Raw genomic sequence first — 20231 nt, forward strand, 5'->3', positions numbered from 1 at the left:
CCACATTTGAGAGAAACCCTTCTCCCATCACTGCGTAACGCTGGAGTTTCTAATGTAACGGAGGGAGAGACCACTATAATGGTGTGTGTGTGTGTGTGTGTGTGTGTGTGTGTGTGTGTGTGTGTGTGTGTGTGTGTGTGTGTGTGTGTGTGTGTGTGTGTGTCCCGTCACACCAGCATGTGGCACATTAGCCAAACCAGAACATGCTCGGACTCCTCTGTCACAACTCATCTGTGTATTTGTACCACGGACTCCTGTCTCATGACTGCAGGGTTACAACCATCCATTATTGCCATTATTGATTAATCTGACGCTTATACAAATCTCAATTAATAATTTCTCCAAAATGTCAGAAGATATATAATGCCCGTTATAATTTCATCCGATCAAAGATATTTAGTTTACTTTCAAATACGAGACAAAAGCTTAAAATCCTCACAATTGAGAAGCTGGAATCTTTGGCTTAAATTACTAAATTAATTATTTGAATATTATTATATTAATATATGACTAATAGCTGCAGCTCTACACAACCATCTGCAAACCAATCTTTCGACGCTATTAAGTGATGGCTCGTGGGTTCACCTCACCCCCCTGTGAACCAAACCACTAACTGCAGTGATTCAATTGGAATGAATTGATTTTATAATTAAATGTGTAACCGCTGGTGTGACTGAGCCTTTAAAACCCCCCCCAGCTTACTGTTGTGGGAGTATTTAGTGAACATCAGCTTGGGTAGCTTCCAGATTTGGCTTTTCATTCCTTTCTAGAGGTGATACAGACGGTTGTTAAGAAGAAGGCGTTGGGGCTGTTGTGCAGGTTTTATACTCGGTGTGTGTTTGTCGGTTTCAAAGCTTCGACCTCGTGTGTCCAATCCTTCCGCGCCGCTGAGCCAGCCCTTCAGAAAGCACAGATCTCCTCTGCTCTTCCCTTCGCACCAAGTGCAAATTAATGTCTGTACTGAAAATGTCCATTGACTGACACACAATGTAGAAAAAACAAACAAATTAAACATGAAGTGAAATGTAAAATGCCGTACGACACATCCTTTCAGTTAGACTTGTTTTCCGCTTTATCTTTCTCGGCTGGGGCCGTTTCCTGAGGCCGGGAATGATGCGAGTCTTCTTCTTCTTCTTCTGTGGTTTGTGGCTCCGGTTTATTCAAGTGATTCTCTGTCTGCGGTGCTGCAGTTTGTGTACAGTTGATCGGTGCGAGCGCTATGGCAGGCTGCAGGGGACAAAAACAGTGTCTCTATAAGATGGCTGGATTGTGTGGAGCAGAAAACTGAACGTGATGATAACAGAAGAGCCGTAGATAAGACAAACAAAACCCAAAGAATATACAGTCATCCCTCTGCCCACAGGTAGATCTGAAGCCCAGACATACACAAAGAGGAAGCATATCAAATAAAACCCCACACATGCTAACCATTTAATAAATAACAATCCTCTAAATAACTATGAGCACCACCAATATTAGCTTTAATAGTTCCCCACTTATCACAGATGTGTGTATGCAAAGAAAATGGAACCTTAAGTAACATCAAGATGTTTTAATGGTAGAGTGTAAAGTAGCAAGCCCAGATGGAGTACCTGCAGTGACATTCACAGACAGCTGAGCCCTCAGCAGCAGACTAGAGCGCACGCACAGTAAAATAAAGGCAAGGAGCAGCGATGGGAGGAAGGGAAGGGTGGAGTGGACAGTAAAACAGAAAGAGGCATTGGATGGAATTATTTAAAGGGGTTACTCAACTTAAGATTCTACTTTACTCTGCATGTTATTTACACTATTAGTTTTTTTTTGGTGTGTTTTCTTTTGTTGATTGTTTTTGTTCTTCAGCAGTAGGCGGTCATATCAAACTGGTATTCACCACAAATCCACTTCCAGTCCAGAACTGGGGCAACTCCCTGCGCCACAGCGCTACAGTGAGGCTGGTGAGCAGAGTGCAAGGCACCAGGTAGAGCAAGGCCGGCTGACCCATCTGCATCACGGCCAGGGCCACGAAGGTGATCAGCAGGCCGATGCCGTAAGCTGACGGGAGAGAGAGCGAGCACACACACAAGGTCAACACTTCAGATAATGCAGGTTTTCCCTCTAAAGCCCAATCCTGACTGGATTTATGTGTTTAAGGGTGTCGGGGTGATTAACATTACCTGCTCTGGTCTGGATTTTAATCCCGTCCAGAGCGCATATGTGCCTAATTGTGCCTTTTTACATTTCAAACTTCTATTGAGGATTTCAAAATAAAACGTCATCACCCTAAAAAAACTCAATTTGAATGAAGTGAGGCTTGTCCTGCAGAATCTAATGCTGTAATTTCACAAATGGGGTTTTTCATACCAGTAAAGAAACATTTAATCATTAAAACCCTCACAAGACTCGTGCATGTACGTACCGATTGTACAGGCCACAAAGTAGATCCTGGAGGATTGTGTTAAAAGGTCAAACCTGTGACAGTACGCCACCAGCAGACCTGACAGGAAAACAACAACAAAGAAGGCATTTCAATCAACAAGAGAAGCTACAGTATTCACGTTTCATCACACTGAGGCGTCGGACACAATATTAATCATTTGAGTGTTTCCTGCACGATGGGTTTAATTACCAGGTACTAAGATATCGCCAAAGCCCAGGAGGGAGAAGGGCCGGTCACAAAGAGCCAGGGGAGAGAAGTTTAACCGTGGCACTTTGAGAACCATTGGAAGCTGGAGGAAACACAAACATTGGTGTTATCATCAACTGCTTTTCCTCTGAGCTGAGAGGAGAGTTTGAAAACAAGCTCACCTTTTCATGATTGGAGGAGTCAGAGGGACCAGCCGCTACCTCCACCATTATACTTTCCCCACTCTGTGGAGAAAAGGTGACGTAGGTAAGACGCACACCAACGGAGATCCGCACACATTTGAAAAGCCTCGAGTGAAAACAGCCTTGACTCACCTTTGTAAAGAAGGGTGTAATAAATACGAAGAACACATCGTAGACAAAAAGGACCGACAGCAGTAAGGTGCAAGCCTGCAGAGCAGAGACAGAAGAAATACACGAGGTGAGTTTACAGAAGCCAAGTGTTTATATTCAAAACACAAATAAAACATGGTTATAGTTTATTTATAAAAGTGCTGACCCACCTTAAATGTGGGGAGTCTGACTGTTTTGAGCATGTAGAGGCAGAAGGCGATCCCCAGGGCGTCCTGTAACACCCACGCCCACCTGGAGGATGCATAACAAGACAGTCAGCCAACATCTCTCTCTCTCACACACACACACACACACACACACACACACACACACACACACACACACACACACACACACACACACACACACACACACACACACACACACACACACACACACCTGTGTGTCATCCTAATCTATTTATCAATCAACACTGAAGCATTTGATTGACACTTAAGTCCTAAAGTATTTTACACCGAACCTGATGGTGAAAAGAACTCTAAAGAAAACTACATTTTATGACCTCATCAGAAACAATAAAAGTGTTAAGAACTAAGTCAGAGAATAAGAAGATTAAATAATACGGTAATTAAAATATGTAGAAGTGTTTTATTGGGCATCAATCTCACGTTTACACGTGTAATTATAATAACATAATATATAATCTGATAATTAGAAATGTAATGAAATGCTTCAGGTCACGTTTACAGCCGTGAGACGTGAGCAGACGGCTGCAGAGATTTTAATGAGAGCGGTTGAGTGAGACGTGCGAGATACGCTTGAGGTCTAGACGGGGAGGGGGGGGGGGCTTACTACCTAGGCTTGCAAATCTGAATCTCATCCCCCTGCGGAAACAAGATTCCAAACTGAAGCAGTTGTTGATCCCTGGCAGCCCCTGCCGGCCGCTGAAGAGGAGCGAGGAGTCAGCATCAGTTAATAAAATAGATTTTTCGAAGCGTGTTAAATCACCGCAACCACGAGAGGTTGTTGAGCATAAATGAGCACAAACAATATTAGGGTGATGTAGTAGTATGCAAGATTAGCCATGGACAGACAGACCCACATGATCGGGGGGGATCATCCCCCAGGATTATAAAGATAGGAGAGAAACAAGCAAGGAAATGCTACCATCTGTCACTCAACACCCGCTGTGTAGTACATTGGAAAATCAGCTGGAAATTCTCTCTCGCTCTCTGCACTTACTGGTCTTCATTGCGAAACACCATCCAGGTGATGCTGATAGAGATGCAGAGGGCCGACAGCAGCAACCTGCGGATCTGCGGCCGTTTGTGCAGGTATGGCAAGTTGTTCTCTGGGACCCTGTGGTCGTAACACGGTCCACAAATCAATAAAGATTTACAATAAAGCCATAATTAAGACATCTATAACAGCATACAGGCTTTTCAGGTAAAGTAAAAGTGTAGACAAAGCTCACAAAATGTACGATACTGTATGGAGATTCAGGAAGAAGACATGCCACGACTATAGACTTTTTGTGCAGCTATCATTATGAAACCATATTGCCGTGAACAGTCTCACCTGCACTTGCAGAAAGGGAGTCTCCTGACAAAAGGCCACAGACAGCTGTGGAGGCCGACAGAGGAGGCCACACAGAAGATGGCAATGACCCAAATGGCTAAACGGTGGAGAAACAGTGCAGGAGATTATTATCACATTATTTCCACTCATATTGACAAAGTTAGTCCAATAGTGGTTCCAGTTTCACAGCTGTGTGTGCAGTATTTAATGTGCAGCTAGGTGATTACAGACGCTAAGCAGCTGCCAGTTTGTTTAAATCAATCTTCATCAGTAAAATGTTATCTGAGCCATGAATCTCTTCTACAGCAGGACAGTGAGCAGCTCTGCTAGAGGAAGTGAGGACAACGTATCAGGAAGAATCATGAGTTCCAGCTAAATGGAGGAATTATTCAATCACTTTTCGTCAAACACGACGTCTAAGTATGATGTAAGCGAGGCATTGTAGTTCCAAAACTAATTCTGTAGTATCAGGGATTCATAAAGAGAGATTAGAAAGTGTTGCAGACTGGCCTTCAGCACAGCATCCTTTACTGAAACTACTATTAATCTATTGGTCACATAAAAGAGCTTTTTTAACTAAACGTATCTTTATCCAGCACATTGAGAGTTATGTCGTGTGTGTGTGTGTGTGTGTGTGTGTATATGAGTATGTGCATCTGCCGGGCGTCGTACCGAGGCTGTCATAGAAAAAGTAGAGCAGCACCAGCATGCTGCAGCACATGACCACGAACACACAGATCATGATGGGGGTGACGTCGACGGTCTCCTCGTCCTGCTTCTCCGCACCGTCGTCCCGCTTGTGCTTCATGTAGCGCCTGCAGGGGGGGGGGGGGAACGAGAGTCAGAGAGGCGTGCTGGCTCTGTCATGACGTTCATGACGGTCATGACTCGAGAGACTCATCTGCTTCTTTGAAATTGTTTATTTTCAAATGAACTGACCTTGGACCTGGATTGACACTAGGCCTATATGACATCTGATATTTTACTGTATTTAATGGTTGTAACTGCATGCTAGTTGTAAATGCTTTTGGTGACACAGAATAAACATCATATTTAAGCTCTTTTAGTGTGAAATACACATTTATGGGATCAGAATTATCCCATAAATATGAATTTATGCTCCTCTTCATCTATTTGTTGTCTTCCCGTGTGTAGCTCACCGTCTGATCTTACTGCACATTACACAGCCGGAGGCTTCGTGCTATTTTAATGTTTTGGCACTTATGCACCTTATTTACATTTCATTTGAATAATAATCCCATTGTGAATAAATTCATTTTCATTGTTAAATAGAAAATGGTCGGCGGGCCAAATAAAAGTATATTAATGTATCACTGGGCTAGATTAGCGCAGTTTGTCTTGTTTTATTAAACAGTAGTCACTTCTGTTGGTGACTTCACAAAGCAGCCAGGGTGATCTTCCCACCACCCACAGTCAATATTTACCATCCTGTGGCTGCCTAACTGGCCGGCTGGGATTCACTTCCTTCCCGAGTTCAAAACACACTCATATTCCCAAATGTGTTTTGCCTGTGGTGCTGTGCGTCACACCGTGGCCTCAGTCACCTTGGCAACTCCTGCAGGAAGAGCTGAATCGGATTGGCTCAAGCCGATGAGTCACTCGTACGGCCTCAAATAAACAACGCTGCCCTTTAGTGGAGTTGCAGCGGTACAATGCAGACTGCACACACACGAGACACGAGACTGAGCGGTCATACGCTTGCAGCTCTTAGCCAAGGAACACTGTGACTAAATTTCCGTGAAGATAAATTTAGCAGACGGTATTAAATGCACTGTATATGCACAGGAAGGAGGAAGCTTTGCGTCCTGTAATAATGTGATGTAGTGGAAAGTACAAAGTCAGGTTAACTGTGCACAACCATCATTGACGATCAACTACCATGTTTGTCCCTTAAAACACTTTAAAACTACTTCAGTTTGGATTAAAAACATGCATTTTAACCCAGAAAGGGGGCGTCGTCGTCTCACCGAGGTATTTCTGTATATATTGCAACACTCAAACCCAACTAAGCTTTTAAAATCATGGAGTGATGACCCACATTAAACGTCAGTGTGCTCCATCGTGTCCACTTACTTCTTGCTGTCTCTGCTGCCGGCCCAGTAACCTCCAACGGCAACTGTCCCGACTGCCATCAAGAAGATGATCACCATGTTGTAGTCCAACACCGGCTCATTGGGAGCGTACATGGCCACCTGTCTTTCTTCACCAAAGGTCTGCGGGAGTTGGAAACAACATTAAGTCGAGGCTGAAGATTCTCATAAAACATGCATTATTTTACATTTAGCAAAGATCCATTTTGTGTGAAAAACTGGTATCCAGTAGAAGCCCACAGGTGGACGGAGGTCTGTTTGTCTACTGTTTCAATGGCCTCTCACCTTGCTTATCTCCAGCATATCAGAGTAGCTGAGCAGTGCGACAGGAATGTCAATCTCTTCATACTGAGTCTTGTTTCCTGCTGGTGGCGTCTGTAATTAAAACAAAACAAAAACACCTGAAATGTCTGTTTTCTGAAGAGCCTAAATCTCTTTAATCTTGAAGCCCAATGAACACAAGCCACAGCTTTAAGATAGAGAGGTGAAGAGCTCCGTAGTAATAACACGCGTTACCAGTCTGTCCTTGCTGACGATGAGCAGGCCCTTGGCGCCGTTAATCTGGGCCAGTCGGACCTTTTCATAGAAAGTGCAGTTGCCTCTCATCACCATGGGGATGCGATTTGGGAAGCCTCCCTCTGGGACGTCAGAGGGCGAGCACAGGACCGACGTCGTCAGGTCGTAGATCTGAAGACGCGACTTCAAGACAAAAAGTTTTGCAATGTTAACCACGTGCTGTTATGATTCAACACTTACTATGAAAACAAAATGACACAGCATTTATTTCCGTTTATTTATTTATAGGCTGGATATAATTGTTGTTTGCAGAGAAAATGCTTCTTGACTAGTCAATAGAGATGCAGTCCGGTCCTTGATAATGTATGTATGAAACTATGTCTGCATTTTAAAAAGACTTGTTCTAAAGACTATATAATGATACAATTATATGCACAAATTAAATCCTTCATGCAATTATTTCCGTCAGCGTGCATTGCTGTAACTAATCACATTCTAATATCAGTCGTAAAGATCTCTAACATTTGCAGTTGGTTCATAAAGCAGCTGCTAGATCGGAGGTCAGATTTCAACATCCTGTGCGAGGCTTCCTGAAAGACGATTGATCACCTCCACATACATACAAGTCGTTGATCCCCACTGCACTTTGAAAGTGTCATTATTATCATTGCTTGCACCTCTTGTTGCTCACTTACTGCCTTATTGAGGTCCTGAGGTAGACGTGCCCACTGCGAGTTGAAGAAGATGCAGTAATCCTTTCCTTTGCTCTTGCCCACGTCACTGAAATGGGCCATGCCGTACTCTCCCACCACCTGTCAACATGAGAACAATGTCTGCGTCACTCCACGTCCATCAAATGTGGTAACTTTGGTTCTTTTTTGGGTCATAGACCTGAACATTATTTCCAGATGCATGTGAACTGTTGTTGCTGCTTCACTATAAGTCCTGTAACGAGGTTAAAACTGAAAGAGTAGGAAGTATATTTGCCTTTTGTAAACAACGAGTTTACAACTGTGTGGGAATGTGACACAGCGCATTATGTCAAATTATAAAATGTTGTTTTTATCAACAGGAAAGAATCTATTGGGATCCTTACAGTTGTGGGATGTAACAAAGTACATTTACTCAAGTAGAGTAATTAAGTAAAATATTTGGGTACTTATTATTATATAGTATTTATGCTACTTTAAACTTCTACTCCACTACATTTTGAGAACACACATTGTACTGTTTCCTCGACTACATGACGTTGACCATATTGGTTTAGTGGTTACTTTACAGTCAGGCTATTAAATATAAAATGTAAATCAACTATTAAATATCAAGCCCGGCAGTGTATCAAGTGGTTGAGATGAGCTCCATATTTACAACTGCAACATTAGTAATGCTTACACATGAACGTATCACTAATTATAGTCCAGTAATATGATATAGATTAGTTCTGCATAATGAGTACTTTTGGTACTTTGAGTATATTTGATGCAGGGGTTTGACAGTATTTGTTTCACTACTTTTACTTAAGTAAAAATATCTGTGTACTTCTTCTACCACTGGATTCTTTAAACTTAAATTGCAATACATGTTTTCTATTTGTAAAATAATATATGTTTAATTTCATACAAAAACAGACATGAATAACAGAATTAGTTCAACTTTAACTCAGTGGGTTAAAGTACAGCTGGTGTTCATATTTTAGGCAGTGACATTATAATCAGTGGAGAAATATGTTTACCCTCAAATCACATTTCATACCCGTTACGAAGGATTTGTATCCGCAGCGTGATGAGAGTTATTAGTAAACTATCGCCACTATAAGTCATAAACCTTGCGGTGACTCAGCTCGTGCTATGTTAATGCTACATCACAGTGTGAGTGATGTGCCTGTTTCCAGGGCCCACGGTGTTCTCCGCAAGCTAAGAGTCATAGCATCCCAGCTAATCATCCCAAAACACGGCTGTTTTTGTCAGCCACGTCCCGCAACGCAAAGTACACGCGCAGAGAAGCAGTTTTTAAAGAAATACCCACGGTCTCTCTCACCTTGTGTATGAGAAAAGCGACCCAAATCAGTGTTTCAGGGACCCTCATGATGCTTAGCTTGTTGTTGTTTCCCCCATCAACCAACCAACCGCTCGGTTTGAGCCCCTCTCACGCGAGCCCCCACCAGCTGTTCTAACAAGCCACGCCTATTCTTTATGTGCGGGTTTTTTAATTGGCTGTCACCGTCATAAGCGCGTGAACACGTCCCTGATTGGTTACAGTCACAGTCAGTCAAAAAAGAAGACAGACAAGTCTATTAAACGGTGAAAAGATCATTCATATAAGTCTACGTTTACTTAACATTTTAGTTTAATTCATAAGATTCACTCTTGTGCTCCATCACTTGACGCTTTACCTTTTCATATACTTACTGTTTTTATATTGTATATAGTTACTGTTTACACCTCTGTGTATGTATTTATATATTAGTTCTCATTATGCACATTTACTACATCCCTGTTAGTATTCAGATAACATTTGTAGTACTGCTTACCCCAAATGCATATTAGTTTATTTTATATTTCATGTCTAAATGTTAGTCCTATATTTTTATTCTTAGATTCTCATTTTGCTTTTATTTGCGTTATTTCCCACCTATACCAATAATTTGAACAACACAAATCATTAAATAGAATAATGCAATTTAGATCAATATTTTAGAACAGAATAATAGAATCTATTAATCGTGTCTTTATTTTTTACAAATATGTTTGTTAATTTTATGTTTTGCAATTCACTGGGGATTTTGTGATTTTCCTATTTTTTAATACAGAAAATAGTTTGGTGCTTTTCTCCGGAATTAAGTTGCACAGAAAGAGAAGTCCTCATTTAATTAAAAAGCTTCAGTCATCACATGACTTGGATTCCTAAAGTCAGACTTGAGCCAACAAGGCTGGCACGACTGCAGCTATGCTTTCCATCCCTAACCCTGTATTTTTTACTGTAATTATAGTTTACTGGGCAGCCTCCAATACAACTGCTAATCTGCAGACTTTTCAAAGAGTATTTTGTAAGATGTATATGAATTGTTCTACACACTGCATGTAACCATACATGGTGGTGGTAGTCTGGTGATCTAGTGTTCACACTTCCAAAGAGAACACAGGAAGGTAGGTGCTTCCACTATTGTGCCCCTGAGCCTGTAGCTACTTCACTTTGTCGCTCTGGATAAGAGCATCTGCTAAATGATCTGTAACCACCCAACCAGGCTCCTTGCTGAATTTGGATTGCCTATTGAGTCCAGTGTAAATTTAAATCAAAACTGTCTAACAAATATAAGATTTAGAGTCAGTTGTTTGACAGCTAACAGGTACTTGTACTTGAGTATTTCCATTTTCTGCTACTTTATACTGCACTACATTTCAGAGGTAAATATTGTACCTCTACTTACCATTGACCTTGACCTCTCACTTCATGTCATGGATTTTCTTGAAAACAATAATGTGAAAGCTTCTATTAAATTCATGGGACCTTGCAAAATCCTACAGCTCTACTCCAAATAATTCCTTAGTTGTCAATGTTTGAAGTTTTGAAAGTCTGTATATGCCTTGCCAATTGCTTATTTTTCACTGGATTGGGCTGAAATCTGAATGTTTTAGTAAGTAATCTAATGAATTAAATAAATACATGTTTATCCAAACAAAGAATCTTCAATTAAAAAAGAAATATATATGTTTTTCTTGCACCCAAACTGTTTTTGATGTAGTAATAATACCATTTTCCCACATCTGGAAGTTATATGGTCCTGCTTAAAAATGTGAGTACCACATATCTTGTAAATATAGATTTGTAGCTGAAACCCCCAGTTTTTAAGATTAAGGTTATTTATTTATTTTATTTTTATTTTTAACACTTTTTTAAATTGTTTTTTAACATATATATAGACACTACATAAGACAGTACACAAACTTCCACATCCAAGACATAACAAAATGAAGTACATTAACAGTCCCACAAATAACATAATTAAATGAACTACGCAAACATGTGGGTAGGCTATGTAAGGAGATATACAAACATGTAGGCAGATATGAAAGGCTTCAATCCAGCATAGGAACATTAATCATCTCCAAGTTGCTGACCCAGAGTGCCCTCTAGATCCGCATGTTCCAGATAGTTAAGGAACGGACCCCATACTTTTTTAAATAGTTCTTGTTTTCCTTTAATTGAATAGGTTATTTTCTCTAATGAGACACATGCAGACAATTCTTTTAGCCATTTACCAATACTTGGACTGCTTACATTTTTCCATGAAAGTGCTATCATACACATTATTTAAATTTCCTTGAATAAATAGGTGAATATTATTAATGAAATCATCGTTTTGTTTCTAACTTTGGTTGGATGGTATTGCTTTCTTGTGGAATGCATTACTTCAGTCCCTCTTTAATCTTTGCCTTGCATGCTGAAACTTGCTATTCATTGACGTACTGCAGGCTTGATTCACGCAGCATGAGGTCATTCCATATGTCCCACGTCTGCCGTGGATTTACCTGCATCAAGTGAAAAATCAACACCGGAACTTAAACGATTTTGGCCTTCAAAATAAAAGGGTACACTTTGCATGTAGTTGAAACACTGAATTTACTGCCAAGAATCTTAGTCAATGAGTTGTGCTAACCAAAATAAATTAAAGAAAACGACACTGAATGATATTGTTCTTTACTTGTCTTCAGTGTAAATATTTATGTTGTCAGAAAATGTTGAAAATATTGTTTCAATTTAATTATTTTTTACAGTTGAAATGGAAAATAAACTTAACTTGAGAAATTAACGTATATATAAAACAATGTACTGTAAGCACTAGAACACACTATAGAGTGCTTCTTCTTAGCCGTATCCAGGGTTTTGTAGTCATGAGTCTAAATAATTGTGCTTCAGGGATTGCAACCAGGATAAAATACTTTTATATGGCTTTTATTTTTAACCTTGAAACCGGAAGTTGTGTGACACTATGGGTAGCTTCACTTGGTTCAGTTTGGAAATCCACACACAACTACTTTGAAGAGGAATGCAGCACTCGTAGCCAACCATACTGTAAGTATCCCTTTGCTTTCTCATTTTATTTGGTTAAATATGAACTTTTCTGCCAGTATTTCAGTGTTATTAATCGTATGTTTTTATTCTAAAATTTGTGATAAACGGCAAAGCCGGTGTTTATTCAGTACGCTAACGTTAGGTAGCCAGCTAAGCTAACCTTAGCTCTCTTCCGTCGCTGGGATTCACTTTATTTCTTCTTTGTAAATGCGTTTGAATACCATTATTTATTAAATGTGACTTTCGATAATAGTTTATTTTTGTGTTTGTACCTATAAGCTCGACATTTATACTGTTTTTCACGGGGGGAAAATGTCTCCGCTGCCTGCTTGTAACATACGTTAAACGGCAGAGTCGCGCACCAGTATTATAAGATCAAATTCTTTTTAACGGCTTTTTAACGGCTTTTTAACTGACATTTAAACCGCTAGTCTGTAGTGTTTCTAAATCGCCATCCCTTTGTACTTGAGTCAGAGATGGCTGGTCCAGGGAGGAGATGATGTCAGTAGGACTGGTATGCAGAAGTCTGACATCAGCCAGAAAGTCTCTGAAAACTAAAGCTGGGTTTACGCAGGCCAAATAAGGAGGGAATAAACCCAGATACTATAACATGTTTAATTAGCCAGCATTACTATTTTCCACCCACATATCTAAGACTTCTATCACAGTTTATCTATCTAACAACATGGCATTGTTATTGTCACTGTGCTGTCTATTCAATATGCTTTTTTGTTGTTGTGTGACATGAATGTAATAATGAGGCTATAAAGAAAAAGATATCTTTTCTTCTTCTATTCTCTCTATCGATTAATCTGCCGATTTTATTTTCCAGATTATTTGCTTGGTCTATAAAATGTCAGAAACTAGTGAAAATTCTTTCTAAGGTGATGTCTTGTAAATGTCTTGTTTTGTCAGTACAAAACTCAAAGATATTCAGGAAATCTTCATATTTGAGAGGCATTTTCAGCTATTTATGCATGAAAAATTACTTTAACAATTGTTGATGAACAAACAATATTACAATTTTTTTAAGCAAATGAATCAAACTACCATTACATAAATGGTGAAATAATAATAACAATAATTATATATATTTTTAGTTCACCAGAGGTGTGACAATAGAGGAATAAAACGAACTATCTACTTACTAATCTACAACAGTTGCCTACATTACCTTTATAACTTATGCTATAATTATCCTGCCGCAGACTTATTTAACATATGAGATGCTTGTACCTAAGATCATTTATAAATGGTCCCCAGATACTTTCAAACCTTTTGTTGTTAGTCGATGAGTCTGTATACAGTTTCTTTTTCTCTAAAGTACACTTAGAGACATTTCTACTGTCCAATACTTAGTTACTTTTGTATCTTAATGTTATAGATTTGTTGGCTTGTCTAAGGCACATGTCTAAAAATATTTTCCACTGCAGTGAATCTCAAGGCATCATCATTCCAGTCAGCACATCATGGCTGGCTTCAGACAAGAGGATGTCGAGGTGTATTATGAGATGGAAGAGGAGCTGGGCAGGTTTGTTGTTTTTTCTTCTGACAAAACTTATTGTATCTATATATCATAACTTTTTTAAAGCAAGGTATTAGAAAGCTGCAGCACTTCTCTTTTCAAGCTGTATGGTTGAGCACAAATTATGTTTGTTTTTTTCAGTGCTTGTAGTTTTTCTGTAATACAAACAAACGAGCGTGACGTGTGATCGAATCACACACAGTTACTTGATGTGTTTCAGATGCATTCTGATGCCAGATATGAGCTGCAAACCATCCAAAGCACTAGGCAAAATATTTAAGTATCTATCAGCAACATATTAAATTAAATCCTTTTTACAGTGTGCTTGATGGTTTTGTGACTACTTTTTTTCTGCAGTAATGCAGCAACACTATGACATCACTGCTTCTCTCTCTGTGTGTGTGTGTGTGTGTGTGTGTGTGTGTGTGTGTGTGTGTGTGTGTGTGTGTGTGTGTGTGTGTGTGTGTGTGTGTGTGTGTGTGTGTGTGTGTGCTGAGATAGTAAAGGTATGCAGACATTAAATTCTCTGCCCAGTCATGCTTTATGAAAGGCTTTCTCCTCACCTGCACACTAGTCTTATTGTTCTTGTCTGTAATGTTTACACTTCCATTTAAACCAGAGTCTATAACACAAGACACCTATACATATCACATACATTTCTTTATTTATAATATTAAAGACTGTACTTTGTTTTGCGACACTGTTTCAGCATCACTTATCAGTTTTTAAGTTTATTTACTTAGATAACTAACAATCCTTTTCTTTACATTTCCTTCATTAATCCATAACTTCTAAAGTCTAACATTTCCCAGTGGCACCCAAGATAAATCTGAGGGGTCACAAGATCACTGATAAAATGTTCTCTTTACTAAACCATTTATTCCTACAACATTGAGTCCTTAACGTTTTCTAAAAACAAAAATCCAAAAAGTCTTCCAGTGCAGAGCAAAGAATACTTCTACTTGTTTCCTACGTAGATCAACTTGTTTCAAGTATTTTGCCAAAATCAAGTTTAATTCTTCATCATTCTTGCTCACTTCTTCTTCTCTCTTGTTTTTAAAGGGCCAGACACTCGTGTCTCCCTTGTCTTGAAACACATTTATTTATATTGGAAACCGGTTGAAATGTCCTCACTGTAACCAAACAAAATCAGTTTTTTATGATTCGATTATTGACTTGATAAGATGTATATTTTGTTACGGTCATGATTTCTAAATCTTTACTTGTGAAATACGGAACACTTTCACCCCTTCAGGCCAAATCCTTCAAATAAAATCCCCTGTCCTTTCTCCTCCCCGCAGCGGACAGTTTGCCATCGTTCGTAAGTGCAAGGAAAAGAGCACAAGTATCGAATATGCAGCTAAATTCATCAAGAAGCGGCGGCTGTCCTCCAGCCGGCGGGGGGTGAGCCGCGAGGAGATCGAGCGCGAGGTCAACATCCTGCGGGAGATCCAACACAGTAACATCATCACCCTGCACGACATCTTTGAAAACAAGACCGACGTGATCCTGATCCTGGAGCTGGTGTCCGGAGGAGAGCTGTTTGACTTCCTGGCTGAGAAGGAATCTCTGACGGAGGAGGAGGCCACCCAGTTCCTCAAGCAGATCCTGGACGGCGTTCAGTATCTACACTCTAAACGCATCGCTCATTTTGACCTCAAGGTCAGTGGCCTGTTTGGTTAAGACGGCTTGTTTGAGGCTCTGGGCCGGCAGTCGTAGTTGACGTGTTAGTGAGGATTCCAAAGGGGGGGGGGGGGGGCGGTGGTGGTGGTGTGTGTGTGTGTGTGTGTGTGTGTGTGTGTGAGATTTTGGGGCTTTTAAGATACATAGAAATAGAGGTCAATATGTTGTTTATCTCCTGGCATTGATTAAACTCACTTTCAACAAAATGAAACAGCAGTTTTTTCCATGTCCGACTGAAATTGAAACTTAAAGTTTTCTCTGGAACTTTGGCTGAGACATTACGTTTGATCTCTTCCTCGTTGATACACTGCAGTTCTGAGACGGGAATACTGTGAAACCAGCCGATCAAAAGAAAAAGTCAGAAGACTCAATAAAAGATTTATTGCAAAAACTACAGAGGATGACGGGCCTGACTTAAAAGGAATTCAGTTTACGGAGAAGTGGAACTCTCTGTTGCGCCCGCTTCACAATAGCCTCAGTGTTCACATCTAGTGTTCATACAGCACTTAAAATCAGCATGTCATTTACACTTACCCATCAGTGTATAACGAGATCGCTTGAGACTAACATCATCATAGAGGATCTACATAAGTTGTTTTAATGCCAGAGTACAATTTAAGTTTAGCTGCTGTTCTGGTAACTGTTCATTTATTTTATCTCTCTGTTTACATGTGTACTACATCAAGACGTTTGTGTTTTCTCTTTCAGCCTGAGAATATCATGCTGCTGGACAAGAACGTCCCCAACCCCCGCATCAAGCTAATTGATTTTGGGATTGCTCATCAGATTAAAGCGGGAAATGAGTTCAAGAACATTTTTGGAACACCAGAGTTTGTTGGTGAGATCATGTTTCCTTTCACAAGTGAATATGTTCCACTTTGTGTGCTTGTTGTGCCCACGCTGGTTAAACCTTGGAAGTCTATGATAGTGCGCTTCAGATCTCCACATCTGGTTTGAGTTAAAGCATTCCTCTGTGCTTTACAGCTCCAGAAATAGTCAACTATGAGCCACTTGGACTGGAGGCGGACATGTGGTAAGATGTCAACATGTTGTGTTTGAAGCTGTATACTTACTGACCCGTGTGACACTTGTCATTTATGTTTGGTTCTTCTTTCTCTGCAGGAGCATCGGAGTAATCACATACATCCTGTGAGTCATGTTTCACGTCACGACTTGCCGGTGACATTTGTACAAACATAACACACTCCTCAACCATGTTGCTTTTTGTAAAGCAAATCGTTCATCTGTGCTCCTGCAGGCTGAGCGGCGCGTCACCGTTTCTGGGTGAGAACCAAGCAGGAGACCCTGACAAACATCTCAGCCGTCAACTACGACTTTGATGAGGAGTATTTCAGTAACACCAGCGAGCTCGCCAAGGACTTCATACGTCGTCTGCTGGTCAAAGATCCCAAGTATGAAGTTTCTATGTTTTTATGCCAAAAATAAATATAAATCTCTGTCCTGTAGACGTGTATAGTTTCTGCTGTGTCATGTACTCACTGGTGGATTGTCGTTTACAGGAAGAGAATGACGATTAATGACAGTCTTCAGCACCCCTGGATTAAGGTGGGTGTTTTTATTTTGCATTTTTATGGCGATAAGGGAAATAAATCTTTTTTTTTTTTATCGTCATTGCAATTTCAGCTTGCACAATAAACATAAGTTGCGAAAGAATGTGATATTGCACTCAGGGATTTTTCTATTTAGTTGAAAACAGTAGAGAACAGCACTTATATATATTATTATAAATCTTTTTTATTTGTGCCTTTTGTGTTCAGCTCAATGTTTAATTTGTTAATTTTGTTATTGCGATATTGAACAACGTTCTAGCATATTTCCCTTAATGCTGATGTAGCGTCGCCCTCACAATCACATGAACATGCAGGTGTCTATTCCTTTAAAAGAGAAATGAATCCATGCTTTTGAGTCTTCATTATAAGATAATTGTGAAACATTAAACTGTAGTTCGAAATGCTGCAGCCCATCAAATCCCATCTCAATCAAACAAAGTGCCGGGAGCACTTTTTTTTTTTTTAAAGACTCGGTTTATTTATCAGATTCTGATCTGAAATATCGATTTGTATCGGCCTTAAAAATCCAACATTACTGTGGTTTTGTTCATCCTTATCTCAGACCTTTACGTGTTTCCCTCTGCAGGTGATTAAGAGGCGAAATGTTCGCCAGGAGGAGAGAGACCACAAGACTGAGCGCCGCCGCCTGAAGACCACTCGTCTGAAAGAGTACACCATCAAGTCCCACTCCAGCATGCCACCCAACAACACGTATGTCAACTTTGAGCGCTTCTCCCAGGTCCTCGAGGAGATCGCGGCGGCAGAGGAAGGCCTGAGGGACCTGGAGCGCAATCAGCGCTCGTGCAGGGAGGACGTGGCCGCGCTGCTGTCCATATATGAGGAGAAGGAGGGTTGGTACAAGGAGGAGAACCAGAGCATCTCCAGCGACCTGAGCCACATCCGCCAAGAGCTGCAGCGCACTCAAGCCCAGCGCAAGAAGAGCCAGGAGGAGACCCGGCTCACCCTGCAGGCCGCCAACATCCTCAAGCGCAAGTATGGGCGCCTGGAAAACCGTTACGAAGTCCTGGCTGAGCAGGTGGCCTCAGAGGTCCGCTGGGTGGAGGAGCTGGTCAAGTCCATATCTGCGGAGAAGGACGGCCTCGGTAGCATGCCCTGACAAACAATGACACTTTAATTCTCAAGTTTCCTCCTGCCCACCCTCTCTGCACACAGAGCAGCTTGAGTGGGTCCGTTGTCATCATAAGCTTCGTGCTGCTCATCAGGAGAAATGTTCACGCTTGAGAGAACCAGCAAGACGCAGAGAGGCAATCTGTCGAACCCATTCCCCCATGAAAAGGCTCATTCCTGTGTTTTTTTATAAGTTAATTTATAATTTTAGAGATTTTACGTACTGTTATTTGACTAAATTGTTTGCAATTTAAAACTATATTGGGTTTTTTTTATTTGTCTTAGCCTGGTTATCTTTTTAGGAACGTAATTTCATCTGAATGTCCTTGTGCTGTAAAGTGATGTCAGCTCATTCGCTCTTGCCTCAGGTTATTGGCCAGTTACGTGAGAAAGCTTCACAACATGCAGCTCATAGTGTCGGGGGTATTTATTTATCCGGTTACAGTTCCGATTCATTTGCAGCAGAGCGTCGACTATAAAGATGCAATAAACTTTAACGCTCAGCATAGAAAGAAAGAAAGAAATATTTTTGGTTAATTCTTTGTTTTTACAGATCTGTGATTTCTAAATAACTTCTTGAAAGTTTCCTGGAACAGTTTAGTTTTAATTAACAGGGAGAATAGAGAGTTCTGAAACTTATTCTTAGTGTAATTATTTGTGTCGGCATTGCTCCGTTTAAAGCCCAGTAATTATTTATTTGACATTCATTAATTATTGGAAACTTTATTCTTCATATCTGCTTAATTTTATGTTTGCAGACACATTTTGCTGCTATCCTCTGACTAAAAGTCTCTCACGGTTGCACTAGCTTATCATTTAGAGTTATTTAGACGTGTACCAACTGATAACACGATAATAATATTAATAATAATAATAATAATAATTCAAAACCACAGTGAAATGGAGCTTCAAAATGTAGAATACAGTACAGATGTAGAGCGCTAATCATAAAACATCTCAATAAGATTGATAAGATATATAAAAGTGGCAGTCTGCACAGGTGTTTAAAGTTCTAGAAACTGATCACACTTGAATTGGTACCAACTTACACGGTTCTTGCCGGGAAATTATTTTGAAATAGAATGAATTCACAGACCCGTAAAAATAAAGCGTTTGATATGTATAAGCTCTTCTTTGCAGTGCCTGTAAACTGATTGACCGTATTGCCTCTGCGAGCACTCATCTGTCATCGAGTTAACGACATTTCTATCACATTGATATTTGCTCAATGTCTTAAACGCAACAACTTTTGCACAGTAGCCTTGTAAACCAAATAGTGTGCATGGAAACTTTCTCTATAAACTAACTCGTGTTAGTGTTTCTGTTTTCATTCTGACCATCTCTGCAAACTCGAAACATTCCACTGATAAGTTTCACATCCAGGCAGCACATTCCCCATGCATAGCATAGAAAGTATGATATATGCAGTAGTATTTTTCAGGAGAGAAATGTACTCATTTGCACTTAAATTAGAGCAAAAATCTATTTTAATCTGTCTCTGAAGTGTAAGGAGCTGAAATGTCTGGCCTTGTTTCAAATAAACAAAGTTATCAATGTTATGAAGTCGTTTGTTTGTTGTTGTGTGAGAGGAAACAACTTTTATAACCGTTTATCCTCACCTTTCATAAATGTGCACGCCTGCCTCTGTTGTCCAGTGGTGGAAAGTAACTGAGTACATTTTATACTTCTACTCCACCGCATCACCCTAGACCAGCTGTTTGAACTGTAAAATGCTGCTTAGACATTCATGTATTAATAATGGTAATATAATATATATAAAACATAACATAATAATATAAAACATGGGAAAATGTTCCTGCATTACTGTGAAGGAGACTTTAAGTACATTTTTATATATATATATATATATATATATATATATATATATATATATATATATATATAAATATATATATAAATATATATATATATATATATATATATATATATATATATATATATATATATATATATATGTTAGTAACTGTATAAGAGTCGCCCTCTGGTGGTAGTTCACCAAAATACAGGAGATTCTTAAAAAGGCGCGTGTGCGTTCCAGTTATTATTATACTACCACACTATTTAGTAAGCCAGAAAAAGATTAAGGATGTCCCAAAACATAGTATAGAA

General features: G+C 39.8%; 2 protein-coding genes across 5 annotated transcripts; one reads left to right on the plus strand and one right to left on the minus strand.

Moving 5' to 3' along the window:
• Positions 1–111: 111 nt before the first annotated feature.
• sppl2 (signal peptide peptidase-like 2) lies at positions 112–9288 on the minus strand. 4 transcript variants are annotated; one of them, XM_029453926.1, is made up of 15 exons: positions 9159–9288; positions 7817–7933; positions 7122–7304; positions 6891–6980; positions 6589–6728; positions 5167–5309; positions 4495–4591; positions 4159–4275; positions 3126–3207; positions 2938–3012; positions 2785–2847; positions 2606–2705; positions 2396–2473; positions 1871–2031; positions 112–1227 (listed from the first exon to the last, which is right to left on the minus strand). In XM_029453926.1, the coding sequence occupies exons 1-15, from the start codon at positions 9204–9206 to the stop codon at positions 1051–1053; spliced, it is 1671 nt and encodes a 556-aa protein (XP_029309786.1). In that variant the 5' UTR covers positions 9207–9288; the 3' UTR covers positions 112–1050. The 4 variants fall into 4 exon arrangements, 2 of the variants coding, with proteins under 2 accessions (XP_029309786.1, XP_029309787.1); XR_003833960.1 differs by having other exon boundaries at positions 1100–1227; positions 1752–2031; XR_003833959.1 differs by having other exon boundaries at positions 1112–1227; positions 1593–2031.
• A 2806-nt stretch (positions 9289–12094) lies between these two features.
• On the plus strand, positions 12095–19660 carry dapk3 (death-associated protein kinase 3). Its single transcript, XM_029453931.1, is given in 10 exon segments — positions 12095–12194; positions 13628–13725; positions 15021–15381; positions 16111–16240; positions 16387–16435; positions 16525–16551; positions 16661–16691; positions 16693–16814; positions 16923–16968; positions 17560–19660. Coding segments are annotated over 9 exon segments (1359 nt in total). The 5' UTR covers positions 12095–12194; positions 13628–13663; the 3' UTR covers positions 18091–19660.
• The last annotated feature ends 571 nt before the right edge of the window (positions 19661–20231 follow it).

Source organism: Cottoperca gobio, chromosome 17, assembly GCF_900634415.1.
Source record: "Cottoperca gobio chromosome 17, fCotGob3.1, whole genome shotgun sequence".
Classification (NCBI taxonomy): Eukaryota; Metazoa; Chordata; class Actinopteri; order Perciformes; family Bovichtidae; genus Cottoperca; species Cottoperca gobio.

Excerpts from the sequence above, each read along its gene's own strand:
- sppl2 (XM_029453926.1), bottom strand. The coding sequence starts at position 9,206 with ATGAGGGTCCCTGAAACACTGATTTGGGTCGCTTTTCTCATACACAAG. Across the intron at positions 2,706-2,784 it reads ACTCCTCCAATCATGAAAAG|CTTCCAATGGTTCTCAAAGT; the intron begins GTGAGCTTGTTT and ends TGTTTCCTCCAG. Across the intron at positions 2,474-2,605 it reads TGGCGATATCTTAGTACCTG|GTCTGCTGGTGGCGTACTGT; the intron begins GTAATTAAACCC and ends TTTTCCTGTCAG.